General features: G+C 40.4%; 1 protein-coding gene across 1 annotated transcript in view; it reads right to left on the bottom strand.

Annotated features, from left to right (window-relative positions):
- LOC131197664 (sodium channel protein type 5 subunit alpha-like) overlaps positions 1-22,286 on the bottom strand; it is a 391,694-nt gene that overhangs the window by 259,688 nt on the left and 109,720 nt on the right. Inside the window, exons 4-5 of the mRNA XM_058182005.1 lie at positions 15,994-16,083; positions 12,298-12,426 (exon numbers count right to left, since the gene is read on the bottom strand). Of these exons, the coding sequence (XP_058037988.1) occupies positions 12,298-12,426; positions 15,994-16,083 (219 nt within the window). The remainder of the gene's footprint in view (positions 1-12,297; positions 12,427-15,993; positions 16,084-22,286) is intronic.

The raw sequence follows: 22,286 nt of genomic DNA on the forward strand, positions 1-22,286 counted from the left end.
TCCTCGACTTGTGACCAAAACTGAGCCCAAAATATCTGTGGCTAAGTGAAATTTGCCCCATTTTATGACTTTTCTTGCTACACTTGTTAAGTGAATCCCTGCAGTTGTTAAATTAATAACACAGTTGTTAAGTACATCTGACTTCTCCATTGACTTTGCTTGTCAGAAGGTCGCAAAAAATGATTACATAACTCTGAGACACTACAACTGTCATAAATATGAGTTGGTTGCCAAGCATCTGAATTCTGATCCGTGACCATGGGAATGCTGCAATGATCATAAGTATGCAAAATGGTCACAAGTCACTTTTTTCAGTGCTGTTATAACTTCAAATGGTCACTGAACAAACTGTTGTAAGTCGAGGACTACCCATACTGCTACAGGAGCTTTGCAAGTTGCGCCAAAAAAAAAACCTACTGATTTGCAAAGTGATTTTACTTGTCCTTGTGTAATTATGGCCATATCCTTATAAAGTTCTCTGCTTGTTTGGTTGATGTTGCCTTCATCTCATCCCCAGCCTGAGGGTGAGCAGCTGAAGTCATTCTTGCCAATATTAAAACAATCTTTTTGCCCATTCTTTCAAAATCATGAAGATGGGTGAAATCTAGTAGGCTTTGAGTATCTATTTCCTTGGAGGAATGTAACAAGGATGGGAATGACCAGAACAAAAGTAATAAGCGCCAAAGAGGGTCATCAGTGGGGACAACATGTTTCATGCTGATGGGGTTTTTTTGTTGTTGTTGTTTTGCTGACTGAGCGATGGATGGAGTGCACTCAAACACCATTGTGGGGAAAAAATTGTATCAGACTAGATTAAACTTGGGCAGATAAATTCCTTTGCATTTGTTTTCTTCCAGTCCTGGTTTAATTTGCTGAAGCGTAATTTGTTTTAGAAATTTCCCTCAAAGAGTCTGAGTATTTTGATGCAATGCTCATGAGGATCACAATGTTTTTGCATGTGTTTAGTTAAGCAATGAAGAGTATGTATGAATGCCTTGTCTTTTACCCAAGGGTGCTCTTTCAAGAGGCAAGTGGACTATCTTTGTTTTTCCTTAAAGACTTTTCACTTCTTATCCAGGAAGCTTCTTCAGTTCTGACTAAAGGAGGATTGATATTCCTTGCAATCATCTGATTGTTAGCTCTCTTTCTGAGACTTGTTGAGGACACTTAGAGGTTTATCTGTGCCTCCAGGGTCACCTGAATACTGCAAATGGGTGTGGAACCTTCTTGCGACTGCTGAAAGGACTGTGTTGTAAACAGGAGAGACAGGTGTTGTCCTATCCCCCTCCCCTCATTGAGAGAGGGCTGTTCAAAATTAATGTAGATGGCTGCTTTGATCCCACTTTCAAACTAGTGGTCCTCTCTGACCATAAAGTGGACTTTGCTGTCTTCAAAGAGCAACCTTTGTCTTTCAAATGCGGTCTGCTGAATCTTGTCCTTATGGATTTGTTCTCCTTTGTTGTGCCATGCATTTTGAAGTAGTTGCTTTGTTGACAAAACTTCCCTCTGTTGACAAACTTCCCTTTCCTTCCATTCTCCACCATTCAGTAAGAACTGATAAAACTTCTTGGATGAGAAGTGAAACATCTTTAAGGAAAGGCCAAGAAAGTTCAGTTGTCTCCTGAAAGAACATCTTTGGGACAACCATGACTTGGATGATTGAGAACCTCCACAGACTCCCTTCCTTTGATCTCCTCCTGCACTTTCTTTAGCTTTCAACCATTTTGCCACTGTTAACATAGAGTCCTGTGCTTGAGGAACAGTGGGAGAATTTCTCCTGGATTTTTCAGCCAGTTTGTCTACTTGGTTCAAAAGTGAACTCATGCCTACGTGAGAGCTTGATCTGGATCTGTGGATGATGCCAAAAACGGGAGCTCTACATTTTGTACTTCTTTTCTCTCAGTCACTTCTAATCATACCAGCTACATTCCAAAACGTTATCACTGCTCAGACAAGGAAGGGAATTTGGAGCAAGATGACCTGGCATTCCGTGTTCTGGGTGGTGGGATGACGTGAAACAGGAAGAATAAAAATAGGGATGAAAGCAATCCCAAAATAAGACCTAGCTGCCACTACATCAATTGGATATCTAAGGCCAAGAATATGCAATATATAATTGAAAAGATGATTCCCATAGCATCATCTTTGGGGGCGGGGGCGGGGGTAAGACTTTCTTTCCTTGATGACATCATCTCTCCATAAATAAAAGGATTAGGAGTGACAGGACAGCAGTATTCCAGTATTTGAGGGGCTGTCACAAAGAGGAGTGGCTGAATTCATTTTCCAAAGCACCAGAAGGCAGGAGAAGAAATAATGGATGGAAACTAACCAAGGAGAGAAGCAACCTGGAATTAAAGAGAAACTTCCTAACGGTGAGGACAATTAACCAGTGGAACACTTTGCCTTCAGATGTTGTGGGTACTCCAACACTGGAGGTTTAAGAAGAGACTGGACAGCCGCTTGTTTTGAATAGTATAGGGTTTCCTGTTTGAGCAGGATTTTGGACCAGAAGACCTCCAAGACTCCTTCCAGCTCTGTTCTAATTTATTATTAATAGGAATGCCCCATTAGCCCCATTAATGCATTCACCCAGATGTGGTTACAGCTGTGCTCTCAAAGTATTAGTGGCTGTTTAAAGCTTCCACAATTATCATTATCTTTCTGCAATAGAATCAATGGCCCAGAATCCTCAGGGAAATGACAAAGATATTACGCACAGTCAAATAATAAAATGTATTCATAAACAATAAAGAAAAGTTGTAATAAAATGTAAGCACCATTAACATAGAATAATATGGGCTCATAACATTAAAACAAAGAAACAAACAATTGCACAAACAATGAAAATGCCTGGGAGATGAGAAATGTTTAAGCTTGATGCTAAGTAGATATCAGCATGCTCTCTTATGGCTTTCTAGGGGAAGAATTTCCACGAAAAGGCCCACAATTAGGAATATTATCTCCCAAGCAATGGTACTCAGACAAGCCTTCATAATGCATTATTATGATTCATTGCACAATCAGCCAGCTGTTCAGATTGCATTTGGCATTCTTGTCCACCCATTGACCCCCTTCCTAAGGACCAGGGATAGGCAGATTGGGACATTTGATGGTGTTAAAGGTCACATCAAGGGATGGAAGCTATTCCAAGTAAAGCAACTTTTTGCAATTGACTGGTGGGGATTTTGTCAATGCCGATGGTGTTCAGGTGGTGCGCCAGTTGTTTGGGGATTGCACCCAATAACTTTTGGTTATTATTGTTATTCCACTTTTCAATGTTCCAAAAGCAGCTTATAAACAATATAAACAATTATAAATAAAAATACAAGAAAGAAATATTGCAAAAGAGGCAAGCCAACTTCTAGGATTGTTCCTGTTTATGGTTTGTAGTAGTATCCTGCCTGTCTCTCATGTCTCTCAAAGCGGGTTCGAAAATTGTACTAAGTTTTGGGCTGCATTTAGAACAAATGAACTGAAGCTTGAGAAAACATGCACACAGCATGTGATTTGCTAAAGTAGTCCCAAAATTCTCCCACATACAGGTAGTCCTCAATTTATGACCACATGTCTGTTGCTAAGCAAGAGAATAAGTTTTGCCCCATGGACAAGGAAGAAAGGAAAAAAGAAAATAAAGTGAAAATAAAATCATTCTGTGGGGAAAAAACTTGTTTTTTAAAAAGGCTGATATATTGTGTGGTCCTCGACTTGCACCCATTCATTTAATGACCATTCAAAGTTACTGAAAAATGTGACTTATGACCAATTCTCGCACAATTGCAGCATTCCCATGCTCACATGATCAAAATTCAGTTGCTTGGCATATATTTATATTTACAGTATCACAGGGTCATGCAATCACTATTTGCAACCTTCCAGCCCACTTCCAACAAGCAAAGTCAATTGGGAAAACCAGTTTTGCTTAACAGCCACATGATTCACTTAACAATTGAGGCAAAAAAAGATGCTAAAAGTGGGCCACACTTATTTAACAACTGCTTTGTTTAACAACAGAAATGTTGGGGGTCAATTGTAGGTCATAAGTTGAGGACTACCTGCAGTATGGGTGCATGCTTACTAAATTAGGACCGTCTGCAGGGTTAAAAAAGGAGTTACTTTGTGGTAAGAAGGGTGGTCAATAAATTTAATAAAAAAAAATAATAAAAATACAATCAAGATGGCAGCTGTAATTACAAATCACAGCTTTTTTTTTTAATGAGCAGAGATTTCAATGCATGGAAATGGCTTCAATCATCACTTTTTTGCAGCAACATTTGTGTCCCTCCCTTGGGAGAATCTGTGTGTGCTTAAACAGGAAATCTAAAGGAATCCTTATAGCAGTTCTAAATTCAGCTATGGTATTTCTGTCCAGGTAACTGGATATCAAAAGCTTCAAATGACTCAAGAAACTTAATATTATAGGCACTCTAAATATCTAGAATTCTATTGAAAGAGGGGTCCTTTATTAAAATTGGAATTAGCTTAACGTTTTTTTTTAATGAGTTGGTCTCTCTCTTTGGTGGTCTTTTGCTATTAAATACAGGCTGTCTCTCTAAGGAAATCGATAGTAAAGAGCTGGACGTAAGAGGCAATTTTGTCTTATTGAAGGTACTTGAAGTCAAAGCTTATGTTCCCATTATGTATTTGCTAGAACTGAAGCTGAATATTCAAAAACGAATCAAGTTTTAAAATTCAAGCAGAATTGCCCGATTGTTGTGACAATACCCTTTTCCATACTTTTCCTTCAACTTAAAAAAAAGAGAGAGAGGATTGAGGTATTTTTCTTCCCCAATTCCCGTATTATGGCTTTGATTGTCTTCAGCTGTTTTTCTAACTTTCTGGAAAATCTCAATGCTCAACTGGCTGACACTGCCTTTGTAACATTTTTTTTTAGGATCTCACAGTTGTCCGGCTCAGGATGTTGCTATTTCACTTCCTGCTAAGAGGGCCAAAGCCGCAGCTGATCTAGGAACTTAAATCTCCTGTTTTGTTTTAGTGGGTTGGGAAGAGATATGGGACTTTAATCAGATTAAGAATTTGCTTTGAAAAGAAGATAGGGGCTTTTGCACCGCCAGCTAACAAGCAGCAAAGATGGGCAAATCAATCTATTGGCAGCAGACACTACAGGTAGTCCTCAACTTATGACCACAAGTCAGCCCAAAATTTCTGTTGTTAAGTGGGACATTTGTTGTGAGTTTTGCCCCATTTTACAGCCTTTCACTGTTAAAATTAAAAAATATTAAAAAGTGAATCACTGCAATTGTTAAGTTAGTAGCAAGGTTGTTAAATGAATCTGGCTTCCTCATTGGCTTTGCTTCTCAGAAGGTCACAAAAGGGGATCACTTAACCCCAGAACACTGCAACCATCATAAGTATGATTCAGTTGCCACACATCTGTGATCACATGACCATGGGGATGCCGCAAAGGTCGTAAGTATGAAAAATGGTTATAAGTAACTTTTTAGTGCTGTTGTAACTTATAAATGGTCACTAAATAAACTGTTGTAACTTGAAGACTGTAATTACTTCTTGGACATTTTCTTGGTATCCTGATACAAGTATATTCCTTCATATATCACATGATCAGGGAGACTAATCAGAAAATTTCTGGGTTCATATATCCTTTACTAGACTGTTTAAGGACCTAGTGACTAACTAAATAGAACATGTTTGACTTGGTTGGTTTTAACCAAGTTTTGTCCTTTCTAGCATAGCATATTGTGCAGATTCTGCTCAGTTGGTGGTTCTTGCATTGTGCAAGCTTGAAAACCAACACAGAAATGTTTTCATTCTGATCATCTCTCCTTTGGTCTTTATACAGTCCTTTGGAGACCACAGCAGGCTGGTTGTAAGCTCTGTGCAGTCTGCATGAGCTCTGATGTCAACTAAATGTTCACAAAGACACAATCAAGGGCTGTTGCACATTAAGGGAATTCTCAATGAGCTAATTTTCATTTTAGGTCCTGATCATCTTGCTATGATATTCTGTAGCAATTACAACTGTTAAGTGTATATTTCCAATTTCCCAACCTTTCTTGCCCCAGTTTTTAGATTAGATTAAAGAATTGGAAGGGATCTTGTAGTCCGATCTCCAACCCAAGCAGGAGACCCTACACCATTTCTGACAAATTGCAGTCCAGCTTCTTCTTGAAAGCCTCCAGCGATGATGCTCCCACAACTTCCAAAGGCAACTTCTGTTCCATTGGTTGATTCCACTCACTGTCAGAACATTTCTCCTTATTTCTAGGTTGAATCTCTCCTTAATCAGTTTCCATCCATTACTCCTTGTCTAGACTTCAGGTGCTTTGGAAAATAGCTTGATCCCCTCCTGTCTGTGGCAGCCCCTCAAATATTGGAAGACTGCTATCATGTCTCCCCCGGTCCTTCTCTTCACTAGCCTGCCCAGTTCCTGCAACCTTTCTTCATATGTTTTAGTGTCCCATCCCCTAATCATCCTGGTTGCTCTCCTCTGTCCTTTTTCTAGAGTCTCAACATCTTTTTTATAATGTGATGTCCAAAACTGAATGCAGAACTCTAGGTGTGGTCTTAATGAATCAGTTGTTAATGAATCACTGCAGTTGCTAAGTTAGTAACATGATTGTTAAGTGAATCTGTCTTCTCCATTGACTTCGCTTGTCAGAAGGTCGCAAAAGATAATCACATGATCCTGGGACACTGAAACTGTCATAAATAGGAATCAGTTGCCAAGCGTCTGAATTTTGATCATGTGACCATGGAAATGCAGCCACAGTCATAAATGTGAAAAACAGTCATAAGTCCCTTTTTTCAGTGCTGTTGTAACTCTGAATAGTTCACTAAATGAACTGTTGCAAGTCAAGGACCACCTGTACTGAACCTGTTCCACTGGAACTAATAGACGACTGATCTCAAAGTGCTGGTGTTGACTTTTTAGGGACTTAGCCTACTATCTAAGAACAATCTAGGGCAGTCCTCTTTTATGAACTTGACTAGACTATGAAAGCTAAATTTGTATATTTGTCACCTCTCTTGAGGGATCTGCATTGGCTGCGTATTTGCTTCTAGGTGCAATTCAAGATGCTGGCTGTCACCATTAAAGTCAACCAACAAGGTTGACTCAGCCTTCCATCCTTTATAAGGTAAATAAAATGAGGACCCAGATTGTTGGGGGGGGGCAATAAGTTGACTTTGTAAATATAGAAATAGAATGAGACTATTGCCTTGCACACTGTAAGCCGCCCTGAGTCTTCGGAGGAGGGCGGGATATAAATGTAAATAAATAAAAAATAATAAAAAAGTCCTACTTAGTCTGGGACCAGTTCATTTGAAGGACTCTCTTTTCCCAGTCATATCTACTCAACCCACCAGAACAGGAAGGCAGGGAACTGCCCTATCTTAAGGAGGTTCACTTGGTAGGACCAAAAAGAAGGACCTTCTCCATGGTAGCTCCCTTCCTGAGGAACATCATCCCTGCAGAAATAAAATTGGCCCCCAGTTTGACACTCTTTAGAAAGGCTTTGAAGACATTATTTGGCCAATGGGCTGGAAACCCGAGGATGATATGGAGCCCATAAAGTAGTTGGTTTGATTATTATTGTTGGGGGTGGTTGGCGGTTCCTTCGGTATTGTTTTGGGGTTCTATTTCTGTAAGCTGCCCAGAATCACCATGAGTAAGTTGGCAAATAAGTTTTCTTAACAAATAAATATTTTTTCTGGTGATTTAGATGGGCAGGAAAGGTTTCACCTGCCAACTCAACTATCAGGTGCCAGTAGTTCTCAGGCTAGAGAATTCACTCCCTCATAAGGTGCATTTTATTCCAACTATCCCAGAATGTAGAAAACTTATAAATTATTTTATTTATTCATTAAATTTCATTAATGCATAACATGCATTTCTTCTGCCAAGCTTTAAAGCGTTAACTATTCTAGCAACTTATTTTATTTGGATTGATTTTTCTTTTTCTTTTCTACTTTGTATTTTTCATTACTACTGTATAAATTTTACTAAGTCTTGTAACAAATAAGAAAGGCAGGGTACAGTTTCAGTAATAAGTAATAAATACAGTTACTTCAGTCAAGAATGAAGCCAGAGAACAGTCAGAAGGATCACAATGACACTTGCATGGTGAAGTCATCACGTGAAAAATTATGTACACGCTTCCTGACATCTAAGACAAGGGCATAATTGTCCCCTACAGGTTGTTGTCCCATCTGGGTTATTCTGAAATGGATTTTGCTCATCTTATAGCTTCTTCAGTCATTAGGCTTGAATTTATCGTATTTCCTCAATCATCATACTTGAATTCAGCTGATGAGAAAAACATCAGGTCTTGGGGAGATATATAACTCACGTTGAGTGAGGAAATAGTATTTTGCTTAAGTTCCCGTCTATGTGTCAGATCAGGAGACAGCACATAGCCTTGGAGAGCTGCAGTTGCTATAGCAACAGCCATAAGATATTTGGTCAGGAGTAGTGCTGGGGTGATGGGTTGTGGTACATTTTGTACTACCTACAAGGATGGCTGGTTCACTATCTGGAGGAGTGCAGAGAAGAGCAACAAAGTTGATTAGGCAACCGGAGGCTAAAACATATGAAGAATGATTGCAGAAATTGAATAAGAAGAAGGACTAGGGTGACATGATAACTGTGTTCCAATATTTACAAGGAAGCCGTCAAAAGAAGAGCTGGTCAACCTATTCTCCAAAGCACCTGAAGGCAGGATAAGAAGCAATGGATGGGAAACTAATCAAATAGAGATCCAACTTTGGAGAAATTTCCTGAAAATTAGAACAACTAACCAGTGGAACAGATTGCCTCCAGAAGTTGTGGCTGCTCTATCAATGGAGGTTTTCAAGAAGAGATTGGACAGCCATTTGTCTGAAACAACATAGAGTCTCCAGCTTGAGCAAAGCTTCTTAACAATAAGAGCAATTTAAGAGAAGAAACAGTGACTCATAAAAATTGTGGTCCATCCACAATGTTTTCAAACAGCCATTTGACAGCAATGGTTAAAATACACTAGGAAATTTGAATTGATGTCTCCAAGGTCCCTTCCAACATTAAGATTTTTAGAGTTCCACAACAATATACATAGCATAAGCACCTCTTTGCAACCTGTGGACTTCAACTCCCAGAATTCCTTAGCCAGCATGGATCAGTTCAGGAATTCTGGGATTGGAAGTCCACAGTTTGTAAAAGGGGCCATGTTGACCACCCCCGATGTAGCTGAATGAGATGATTATGTTCCTATTTATTCATGTAAGGTTGTTGGATTCAAGCCTATTTGTTCATATTTTTTTTGAAGGCTGATATAAATTGAATTTATATAGATCTGATATTTATCTCACACCCAAACAAACTAAAGTAAGGGAACCCCCCACAAAAATTGGAGCTGGGAAAGCAAGAAGGAGAAGAAAAGAGATAGGGGAAGTATTGAGAAAAACCGTAAGAGAAAAACTGTAACTAAGATGGACAGATGTATTTACTGTGTTTCCCAGAAAATAAGGCCTCTCCAGATAATAAGCCCAATTGGGCTTTTGAGCGCATGCACTAAAATAAGCCCCCCCCCCAATAAGCCCTTCCTGAAAATATTAAAATGCATCCACAGCTGGTCCTGCCATTTCCTCTGGTTAGTATTAGGGAGACAGAGCTGGAAATCAAGTAAGATGGCAAGAGGAAACCCGTCTTGCTCCACACACCCCAAAATAATAAGATCTCCCCGAAAATAAGGCCAAGTGCTTATTTCGAGGTTCAAAAAAATATAAGACAGGGTCTTATTTTCGGGGAAACACAGTAGTAGGGGATATGTAACTTCTTTCCCAGATACAAGGGTTATATACAGCCTCTCTAACATACACATTCATGATTTCTTAGACTTAGGAAAGGCTTGGAATCTCAAAAATAGGATCTGGGATGTTGCCACTATTACCAACTCTTAGCATTTGTTATTTTAGACTACTTATCTTACTCTACTTAATGTTGAGCCTGGTCTTTTCTACAGGTTATTATGTTGGGAGCTGAATCTTTAAAAATTAAAAGCTATGTCCATAGCAATTCTGGCTAACCAATTTTAATATGGATATCCCAAAATGAGAAAACGTGGAGGACAAATAGAGAAGTAATTGCAAATAAAAGGCAAAGGATAATGTCCCAGGATAATGTTGCAGGATCCAATCTGTCCCGGGACTAGAAAATTATTCTTCCAAGCTTTTGGAAACCAGCTGGACCCATACCCAGGGAACGTATTTCTCTCCAGAATGTGTACTATACGTATTACAGGTAGTCCTCAACTTACAGCATTTGGTTTAATGACGGTTTGAAGTTACATCAGCACTGAGAAAAGTTATTTATAACCATTTTTCACACTTATGACCATTGTAGCATCCCCATGGTCACATGATTTACAATCAGATACTTGACAACTGAGACATTTATGATAGTTGCGGTGTCCGGGGGTCATATGATCCCCTTTTGCGATCTTCTGAGAAGCAAAGTCAATGGGGAAACCAGATTCATTTAACAACTGTACTGATTCCTTTAACAAATGTGGCAAAAAAAAAAAAAGTCGTAAAAAGGGGCAAAACTCCCTTAACAAATTTCTCATTTAACAACATAAATTTTGGGGTCAGTTGTGGTCTACCTGTATTTATATGGTGCCTGGTTGTGTGTGGCTTTTATTTGTTAATTCACTTGGCTCAGTTTAGTTTACTTCAGTCAGTTAGGAATTACTAATTTGGTTAGTAATTCCTCACAGACTTGTTGTTGCAGTCAAACTCAAGAACTTCTCATCATTATCACAGTGGTCTTGCCAAAGTTATAGCTGGCTGACTTTTGCAATTCAGCCACAGCCCATCTCAATGAGGTGTCGTGTCTGGTAAAGAGGAATAACATTGACATGACAAGGCAAAGTGCACCATAGAAGCAGGACTTTAATGATGGTTTTGATAAAGCTTTGAAGGTGGACGATGGGACATTTGACTGAATTAGTCGTTTTGCTTTGATGCGCATCCAGATCACAAGAAGGTCCACGGAAAAAAATTCTACGCCCCTCAAATTTGTAGTCACTGAAATTTCTGACCTCACCTCCCAGTCCTGCACATTTTTTTAAAAAAAATATTTACTTTGGCTTAAAGAAGTTATTTTTCCTAATAAGGATTTAATCCCTTTCATTGGAAAGATCTCTATATCTATGTGTAAAGGTTCAACTGATTCTCAGAGTGTTGTAATGGATTTGGTGTTAAGGTTTTAGGATATTCCCCACTTAAAGTACAACTGTATTCACCTATGGGTCTAAACTGTGATTTCTTTAACTACATTTTATTGAGTAAACCACAGTTTGCTTGCTTCACATTACAAATCAGCCAAAATCAGCAAGCCATATGATGACTTAGTATAATATGGGAAGCCAGGCCATGGTAGGCATAAACTCTTTCCTGTTCAATTTCATAGGTCTAGAAATAGGAGAGATAAGGATTAATATTAATTTAGCAATAAAGGTTTTTCTAGTATAATGCTGAAAACTCTACACTGAGAGATAATCTAAAATGTTGAATCATGGCAACTGGACAAAGCTTCATCAGTCAAAATAAAAAATTAATTAGGCAGAGAGTCAGGGGTCTCTCCCCAAAATGTATTGCAATATGTCAATGAAGAGAGTCGTGTCTATGCCACAAATTTATAGTAGCGATTTAAACAGAGGGACTTTGGCTGTAATCCTTTTAAAATTACATTTCCCTATACATTTGTTTCAGAATGGATACAGAAGCTAAACAGGTTGGAAATTGCTAAGAAATCTATTTAAAGAATCTGGTCTAGACTTCAGAAGAAGAATCATCTGAAATTTGACACTCTGTCAAAGTGTTAGAGGAAAGATGCCAATATCTAAGTCAGCCTTTAACATGTGCCAAGTGTTAGATGCACTATTCACTGTAGTTGATATTATTGTTCCTAGCAAAAGTGCTCTGGAATATATTTCACTTAATTATGAATTTCATTTGTAGCAAGTTACTCATTTTACTTAGTTAAATAGGTTGCCAGCAAAATCTAAAGCACCATCCCCAAGCGTGTGCTTGTCAGCTGAGTCGGGGTGACCAATTCCGTATGCTGATTAGGGATTATGGGAGATGTTCTTCCAGCCTATCTTGAGGGAAGTGGAATAATTGATCTAAAGAAGTTCATTCACTCTTTGTCCCAAAACTATCAATACACAAAATTAATTATTTAGAAAGGCAGGGGTGAGCAACATATATTATCATATCATAAAACTTCAATAAAGCTCAGTCCAGGGAGATGATGGGAAAAAATACAGTAAAGTTACTTACGCCATGATAATAACAGAAAAATCCAGCCAATTCCAGGGGTCTCGAAGGAAGGTGAATTCAGTCATACAAAATCCTCTGGCCAGTATTTTTATCAATGACTCAAATGTGTAAATGGCAGTAAAAGTTTGCCTATAAAGAGTTTAGAGTCCAAGAAAAAAAGTGAGAATATTAGCAAATGGCAGGACAAAAAAAAAAGCATAATATGCACCAATCCTTCAATATCTAGTGAACTGGCTAACCTAATAGCCAGAACAACAGAATAACAGAGTTGGAGAACAGGTGGACTCAGTCTTCTTTGTGGCAGCCCCTCAAATATTGGAATGCTGCCATGCATTCAGCTCCAGACAATGCTTAAACCTATGTTTGAAATTGTCACTATAATTGCTCTCTCCATATATAAATAGACACGATAATATGTAAGTTTTTAAGAAGAAACTGGATATCCATTTGTCCAGAATGATAGAGCAGAAAATTATAGTAGGAGACCTCTAAGGTCTCTTCCAACTGTGTTATTCTGTTACTCTGTATAATATATTTATTAAAATGCTGCTACCATATTCCTCACAATGTTTGCATCTCTCTTCATCCTTACCTTTATCCTAGAGCCTGCCAACTGCTCTGGAACTACAGTTCCCAATATCTTTTGTCACTGGCTATGTTGGCAAAGGTTGTTAGGAGTTGTAATTCAATAATGCCTATAGGAGCTCACGCTTCAAAATGCTTTTAATTTAATTGAAACTGAGATTGACCAATTTCTTTCAATGGACATGGTTGTAATTCCATTATAAACCAGCTAGAAGTGCTGAAAACCTATTGTTAATTTATTTTTGTGCTGTAATATTTTCGATGTGATTTTTTTTTTGCTACTGGCAAAGCTAATGCAGCTGTGTAATTGAGATTTGGCTTGCTGTTCCACTGGTGCTGATCGTCTAGTTGCTTAACCGAAACAGAAGCGAACTGACTACTAACTGAAACTCAGCGGCTCCTGATTTGCCACTTGAACACAACCACAAAAACATTTGCAGCAAGCTGACCCACTTTTCAGTATGGACAATTTGGCAATAAATGAAAGTCAACTGTAAGCTAGGCTGCATTGATTCCTACTATCACTTTAGTATGAATCTTCCCTATATTGTGCCTTCAGGATATTTTGGACTTCAACACCCATTTACCCTAGCAAGGTTGGTTTAGATAGCATAGCAGCATGTTGACCAAATATCATAGATACCATGTTGAAGAAGATTGCCAGTTGGGAATAACTTGAAAATGTGATTTGCAGAACAGCAACTTTCTCTTCCCTATCACCACTGTTCATCCTTCTGACCCAATAGTATGTAACTAGTTAACTTAGTATTTGATTTTCTCCACTGTGCATTCTTTTGACCATCATTTTCAAGTTGTTGTTCAGTTGCTAAATCTTATCAGATTCTTTGTGACTCCATGAATTCATAGCATACCAGCCCCCCAACCCCCATCCTCCACTGTCTCCTGGAGTCTGCCCAAATTCATGTTCATTGTATTGATGACACTAATTATCAGCTCATACTCCGCCATCTCCTCCTTTCTTTCCCAACCTCCAGGTCTTCTCCAAGGAGTCCTCTCTTCTCATTTGGTGACCAAAATATTTGAGCTTCAGCTTCAGTATCTGTCCTTCCAAAGAACAGCCAGAATTGATTTCCTTTAGGATTGACTGATTGCATCTCCTTGCAATCCAAGGGACTCTCAAGAGTCTTCTCCAACATCACAATTTTCATTTTCAGGTACCATACCCCAAAAAGGTTTTGTTTTTTTTAAGAAATGCCTCACATCTATCAATTTTATCTTGAATTTACACAACTGGAAGAGTTCACTATTCCTTTTACCCTATCTGCTAAACCAGCTTTCTCCAAAAGATTTCTTCCAGCTACACCTTGACTTCAAGTCTCAGAATTCCCCATCAGCATAATGAAGCAGCATATAGAATTCTGAGAGTTGCAATCCAGCAACACCTCTGAGGGACATGGTTGCTTTAGAAAGAGGAAATATAAATAAATAAGTAAGTAAGTAATATTTGGAGGGTGCATGTGCATTTGTATGCACAGGAAGTCCTCAACTTATGACGACAATTGAGCCCAACACAGTTGTTAAGTGAATCTGGCTTCCCCATCAGAAAGTCACAAAAGGTGATCACATAACTCCCGGACAATGCAACTGTCACAAACATATGCCAGTTGCCAAACATCCAAATTTTGATCACGTGACCACAGGGATGCTGCACAGGTAGGTCGTAAGTTTGAAAAGCAGTCTTAAGTGACTTTTTTCAATGCCGTTGTAATTTTGAACGGTCGCTAAATGAATGGTTGTTTAGTCAAGGATTATCTGTATACTATGCCTGTGAGAAACGCAATAAGGGCAGCTTTTAAAAACAGATCTTGATCACATGCAACTGTAAATCCGGTTAGTGTTCCAAAGGAGAAGAGAAATATGCCCCATTTTAGAGGATTTTCACTGCGCCTGGAAGTTGGGACTGCCTCTAAGATCCTGTCTGGAAGAAGGGCATTTTGTCCTCTTTCCTTCTGGCGCCCATAGTGAGGAGCAGATGGCTGTGTTTATCATCCATCAGTCAAAAATAAAAAGTGTGTTCTGGTTGGTGCAATGAGCCACACTAATTGTTTAATGCACTGCACTTAGATTAAGCCTTTGCATCTGGTATCCATTTCAGTAAGAACTTGCAGAAGCGCAGGCTTGGCGTACTGAACCTTCATACAAAAGGTAAGTTTCAGAAGTATTTATATATACAAATCCAGATTGTTTAGTTCTGTCACTCCAGCATTACCTATTGATGAATAGATAGTCAGAGTGGATCCTTATCCAATTCTGCAAAAAAGTATTTCTAACATCTGGCAGAATGATGTGTCTCTAACCGCAGCAGTGACTACAAGTAGTCCTCAACTTACAACCACAATTTACGAGCCCAAAGTTTCCATGGGTGAACAAGGCAGTGATTAAGTGAGTTTTGAAAACCATTTTTCAGTGTTTTTGCCAATATGGTAAATGACCCACTGCAGTTATTAAGGGAATCATGTGGTCATTAGATGAATCTGGCTTCTCCCATTGACTTTGCTTGTTGGAAGTTGGCTGGGAAGGTTACAAATGGTGATCACACGATCCTGGGACACTGCAACTGTCATAAATAGATGCCAGTTTTTGTTAAGTGCCCAAATTTTGACCACATGACTATGAGGATGCTGCAATGGTCGTATGTGTGAAAATTGGTCATAAGTCACATTTTCAGTGCTGTTGTAACTTTGAAGAATCACAAAATGAATGGTTATAAGTTGAGGACTATCTTATCTGTAGTATGCACTTTCCAAATTCAATTAAAGGTAAGAGTGTTGTTAACCTTTAGATTACAGACTTGTCTGAGAAAAGTCCACCTCTCTAAAAGCTTTATAATTTATCTGAATCAATTGTGTTTTGTCAATGCACTTGAGCACAAACACAGTTTAATCATATATTTTAATAAATATTAATTCCATTTTCAATAAATTTATGATTTAGCATCCCAACTATTCATCACCCTAGAGAACATGAATAAGGGGATCACAGGGACATGGACAGCCCTCATGTGCCCACTTCCCAACTTAAATTATATGCAGCAGGATTCTAATATTATGCAAATTCAAAAAGAAAATAAAGTTCTGAAAAGATACTTACTCCACGTATTTATTCCACGGAGGAAGTTCGGACCACGCCATGAATACACAGTTGGTTAAAATAGTGCACATAATAAACATACTGAATAATGTGAAAGTATGAGTTAAGGAAATAACTTCAAATGAGTTTTGAATTTTAAAAACATATTTAAAAATGAGCTCTTCACACTTCCACTGTTATGGCATTGCAATACTTTTCCTGTTTCACAGCTTTTATTCATCCTTTCCATAAATAAAATGCAACGGTTGGATTTGCTATAGACATATGTACAGGATGTATGTATGAGTACAGATACGCAAAGTTATACAGATATAACTTTGGTTGAAGTTTACAGAAAAACACATAGCCAAGAGAATAATTCTTGAAGCAAAGTCAGTGATCAAATATTTCAAATATTATCTAGTTGGTCATTGAATATTCTTCAATATGTGTATGTATGTATGTGTGTGTATATATGTGTATATATATATATATATATATACCAGCCTGATGGACCCAGAGAGGTTCCGGACGGAGCTTGGGCCACTTCCTGAGGGTCTGGCTCACGGCACGGCAGAGGAACTAGCTGCAGCCTGGGAACGGGCTGCGGCTGGGGCTTTAGACCGTGTCGTGCCTTTGCGGCCTCTGACCCGGCGTAGATCCCAACCGGCTCCTTGGTTCTCCGAGGAGCTGAGGGGGATGAAACGCCGGAGAAGACGCCTAGAGAGTTCCTGGAGGTCCAGCCGTTCAGAGGCTGATCGGACACTAGTTAGATCCTATATTAGGACCTACCTAGTGGCACTGAGGGAAGCGAGGCGTTGCTATGCCTCCTCCCTCATTGCGTCGGCAGATAACCGCCCAGCTGCCCTGTTTCGGGTGACCCGTTCCCTCCTTCACCAGGGGGAGCGGGATGACCCATTGCAGGGACGTGCTGAGGAGTTTAACGGTTATCTATACGATAAAATCGTTCAGCTTAGGGACGGCCTGGACCAAAATTGTGGCGATTCGGACGGGACGTCTGAGGGCGGTCTTGGTGATGTTGTTTGGGATGAGTTTGACCCTGTGACTCCCGAGGACATGGACAGGTTGCTGGGTAGATTGAATGCCACCACGTGTTTACTGGACCCGTGCCCCTCCTGGCTGGTGCTGGCCACTCAGGAGGTGACACGAGGCTGGCTCCAGGGGATTACGAGTGCTTCCTTGTTGGAGGGAGTCTTTCCGGCCGCCTTGAAAGAGGCGGTGGTGAGGCCCCTCCTCAAGAAGCCTTCCCTGGACCCGGCTGTTTTAGGTAATTATCGTCCGGTCTCCAACCTTCACTTCGCGGCGAAGGTTGTAGAGAGTATGGTGGCATATCAGTTCCCCCTGCACCTGGAGGAAACTGTCTATCTGGACCCGTTCCAGTCCGGCTTCCGGCCCGGTTACAGCACTGAGACGGCTTTGGTCGTGTTGGTGGATGATCTCTGGAGGGCCAGGGATAGGGGTTATTCCTCTGCCCTGGTCCTATTAGACCTCTCAGCGGCTTTCGATACCATCGACCATGGTATCCTGCTGCGCCGGTTGGAGGGATTGGGCGTGGGAGGCACCGTTTATCGGTGGTTCTCCTCCTATCTCTCCGACCGGTCGCAGACGGTGTTGACGGGGGGGCAGAGGTCGACCCCGCAGCGCCTCACTTGTGGGGTGCCGCAGGGGTCGATTCTCTCGCCCCTTCTGTTCAACATCTATATGAAGCCGCTGGGTGAGATCATCAGTGGCTTCGGTGTGAGGTACCATCTGTACGCTGATGACACCCAGCTGTATTTTTCCACACCGGGCCACCCCAATGAAGCTATCGAAGTGCTGTCCCGGTGTTTGGAAGCCGTACGGGTCTGGATGGGGAGAAACAGGCTCAAGCTCAATCCCTCCAAGACGGAGTGGCTGTGGATGCCGGCATCCCGGTACAGTCAGCTGAGTCCGCGGCTGACTGTCGGGAGCGAGTCATTGGCCCCGATGGAGAGGGTGCGCAATTTGGGCGTTCTCCTGGATGAACGGCTGTCTTTTGAAGACCATTTGACGGCCGTCTCCAGGAGAGCTTTCCACCAGGTCCGCCTGGTGCGCCAGTTGCGCCCCTTTCTAGACCGGGATGCCTTGTGCACAGTCACTCACGCCCTTGTGACGTCTCGTCTGGACTACTGCAATGCTCTCTACATGGGGCTCCCCTTGAGGGGCATCCGGAGGCTACAGTTAGTCCAGAATGCAGCTGCGCGGGTGATAGAGGGAGCCCCTCGTGGCTCCCGAGTGACACCTATCCTGCGCAGGCTGCACTGGCTACCTGTGGCCTTCCGGGTGCGCTTCAAGGTGTTGGTGAACGTCTTTAAAGCGCTCCATGGCATAGGGCCGGGTTACTTACGGGACCGCCTGCTGCTACCGAATACCTCTCACCGACCCGTGCGCTCTCACAGAGAGGGACTCCTCAGGGTGCCGTCGGCGTGACAGTGTCGTCTGGCGACACCCAGGGGAAGGGCCTTCTCTGTGGGGGCTCCCGCCCTCTGGAACGAACTCCCCCCAGGACTTCGTCAACTTCCGGACCTCCGAACCTTTCGCCGCGAGCTTAAAACCCACTTATTCATCTGCGCTGGACTGGGTTAGTGTTTTAAGTTTATGGGTTTTAATGGGTTTTAGTCCTAAATTTTAATCGTGGCCAATTTAATAAGTTTTTTAACTGTATTTTAATTGTATTTATAGTGTACTGTGTTTTTTACTTGGCTGTGAACCGCCCTGAGTCCTTCGGGAGAAGGGCGGTATACAAATTTAAATAATAAATAAATAAATAAATAAATAAATTCTTCAGGCTTCAGCTTCGTGCTTCTGGGAGCAATGTGTGATTGCAGCTGTTTCTTCCTTTTTTAACTGGAGGTTTGAACTGATTGGTTGGGAGTTTGGCTGTGCTCTGATTGGATGGAGGTTTTTTTGTGCTCTGATTGGCTGGGGGTGTGTCCTGTTTGGGTAGGGGTTTGGTTGTGCTCAGATTAGTCTGAGTTGCAGGGGGATTTGAACTGGTGAGCTGCATTGCTGTTGTTTGGCTTCGTGTTTGTGGTCGTGCTACATCTTCATAGTGGGTGTCTGTCTGCTGTATGTATGGATTGGAGGGGTTTGAAATGGCTAATGTTGCAGCTGCGGTCTGGCTTCTGGTCCTTGGTCGTGCTTCCTGATGGGATACCTCCCGTCTACCAGCCATTTGGAAACCCGCCCTTATTGACAAACGAGTCCCTAACACGAGGAATGACACCAGACCCACACTCACGAGGTCCACACAGGATGTCACCACCACACATCCACCCAGAAAGCAGACCCAAACCCACACTGATCAGGAAGCACGACCAAGGACCAGAAGCCAGACCCATACTAATCTAATACTAATACTCCCAGAAGCACGAAGCTGAAGCCTGAAGATGACGAATGAGACTTCGTCGAAACGTCGCCAAGACACTTCTAATTTTATACGGGAGAAAACCCGAACAACCAAAGACCTACATACAAACACCCGTGAAAACCTCAGAAAACATATATACATACATACATACATACATACATACATACATACATACATACATACATACATATATATATATATATATATATATATATATATATATATATATATATATATATATATATAAGCTTTTATCAAATGAAATCATTTCTTTCAGGATGAAAATACCTCTAGTATTTATATCATTAAGACCACTCCTCTCTCTGGTGAATTCAAATGTATATTTATTTTATTTTATTAAATTGCTGCTGAACTTCTGCTCTAAGAATCCTTCAGATTTGGCCATTATGGCTGTAATTAGTTCAGCAATATCTGGAAGGTCTGACAGATGCATACTCAAGTGAAACTTGACACCTACTGATTAAATGGATGAAACCAAGTAGTTTTCTTAACAACAATACAGGAGTAACTTTAACACTACCTTTTTCAGATTTTTTTTAATTTCCCAAACTAGCTTTCAATGTAGACATTTTTTATGATCTAGTATTCAAGTTCTAATCAGTCTACTCCAACCAAGAAGGAAGGAAGGAAGGAAGGAAGGAAGGAAGGAAGGAAGGAAGGAAGGAAGGAAGGAAGGAAGGAAGGAAGGAAGGAAGGAAGGAAGAGTTTATTGTCAATTGACCATATCAAATACATAAAACTGATACAAAAATACAAGTTGATACAAGGAAAACAATAGGACATGTTCATAATACATTGTCACCCCTACAGTTAACCCCAATCTGATCTAAGTATTTAATTCTCTTCAAAAGGAGAAATGAAACATGTAATCTTATTGATGAGAACTCCTTGGTGCTCTCTGAAGTTGGTTGTTTTCTTGCAGGTGTTTCATTACCCAAACTAGGCAACATCATCAACGCTGGAAGGGAGTGGGGTTTGCACTTCTAGCACTGGTGATGTTATCTAGTTGGGTAATGAAACATCTACAAGAAAACCACCAAGCTCAAAGACCCTTCATTTCAACTCTGAGCTACAAATATTCTTCTTTATCAAAATACACTTTCTTTTCAATAGAAACTGTCAGTTTCCTTTTTATTACAGCCTAAAAAATCATGTGTAGATGAAGCTGAATCCAAATGTATATTTTCAGTAAAAACTGATCTTCCTACTCCCAAAATGTTCCTAGAAAAAAAAGGGAGGGGGAGAAAGAGAGCCTTACAAAATAGCCAAGATTAGCTTCTCTTAAAATACATTTTAATAAGGTCCATGTTGAATGGGAACACAGGTGTGGTACTGCCAATTCAGCATAAAAATAAAATAAAAAAGAATCATAAAGAGGAGGAGGAGGGAGGGAGGGAGGGAGGGAGGGAGGGAGGAAGGAAGGAAGGAAAGAAAGAAGAGAAGACCAAGCAAACAAAAGCTTGCTTAGGAGAATAGGGTTCTCTTGCACAAATGATTATAACTGGCACCCTAACTAGTGATGCAATTGGTATACAAGGGGCCTTGGATAAGGAAAAGTGACATCTTCCTGCCCCAAGGAACTTATAACCTAAATTTAGAATAGAAAGATGACAGAAGAAATAGGAAATAGATAACAAAGGATGAAAGTAAGACTGTACAGTGCTTTTGTGTGTGTTTGAGAGGGAGGGAGGGAGGGAGGGAGGGAGGGAGGGGGAGGGAGGGGGAGAGAGAGAGAGAAACTGCACCTGTCGGGTATGAACAACCAGATCCACATATGAAATGTTTTTTTTTTAATTTGAATTTATATCCCGCCCTTACATTGTGTAAGGCAATAGTCTCATCCTATTTGTATATTTATATACAAATGTTCAATTAGCTACTGTAATCCTCCTGTCTATTTCACAGGAATCTTTCCAGATTGGTGGTTTGGGATTTGGTAAAATTCAATGACATTTGGGTAGGGGCTTTTCAGACCTTGCTCTCTTTTGCCTCTGCAAAGATTCCAGATTAATTCCTCTTTTGACTCCTCCCCTGGCTTAGTCAGTCTCTCTCTGATGGTATAGCCCTGTACATTGTTTGAAAGTATTGCAGTTTCTTCTTTCCTTCCAAAAGACACAAGTAATTTGTTGGATTATACTTTATTGGTCTAGAGAAGATAAGGACTAACTTCATCATTCTGTCCTCCTGTAAAGAGGCATGTTGTAACTGGTTACACATTGTCTAACAAGCTAGACAAGAAATGTAAAATGGGACAAAATTCAATTAATAACTGTCTTGCTTAGCAATAGAAATGTTGGACTCAAATGTGATTGGCTGTGAACCGCCCTGAGTCCTTCGGGAGAAGGGCGGTATACAAATTTAAATAAAATAAATAAATAAAAATAAATAAAAATTGTAAATTGAGGACTACCTGTAATTTGGTATTTACCAAGAACTGTTGACAATATCAAAGCAGTCGTGTGTCCTATTTAATTATTCCAATTTGGCTTAATTAATCAGTGGCCACATCCGTCTGGCAACATGTCTTGACTTCTTTTTACGCCTGATCACACATAAAATAAAGCTGGATTATGGCCTTCCAATCTTCCATTAAAAAAACCTCCACAACACAAAAATCTGCAACACAATTATTTCAATGGCACAAAGGTGAACTTTTAAGTACAGGTATTCCTTTCCAATTGGTGGGGGAAGAAATAGGAGAAACCGGATATTATTTTTTCCTGCCCCATATCTACTCTCAAAAACTCACTGGGTTGCTAACCTAGCCTGCTAATTCCCACATGAAAACTTAGAAACTAGTAATTGGACTCAGGAGTAAAAACAGTAATCAAAAACATGTTATTCTCCTGAGATCTATCTCTCCCGATGAATAGCTGTAGAGAAT

The sequence above is a fragment of the Ahaetulla prasina genome, chromosome 4 (genome assembly GCF_028640845.1).
Source record: "Ahaetulla prasina isolate Xishuangbanna chromosome 4, ASM2864084v1, whole genome shotgun sequence".
Lineage (NCBI taxonomy): Eukaryota > Metazoa > Chordata > Lepidosauria > Squamata > Colubridae > Ahaetulla > Ahaetulla prasina.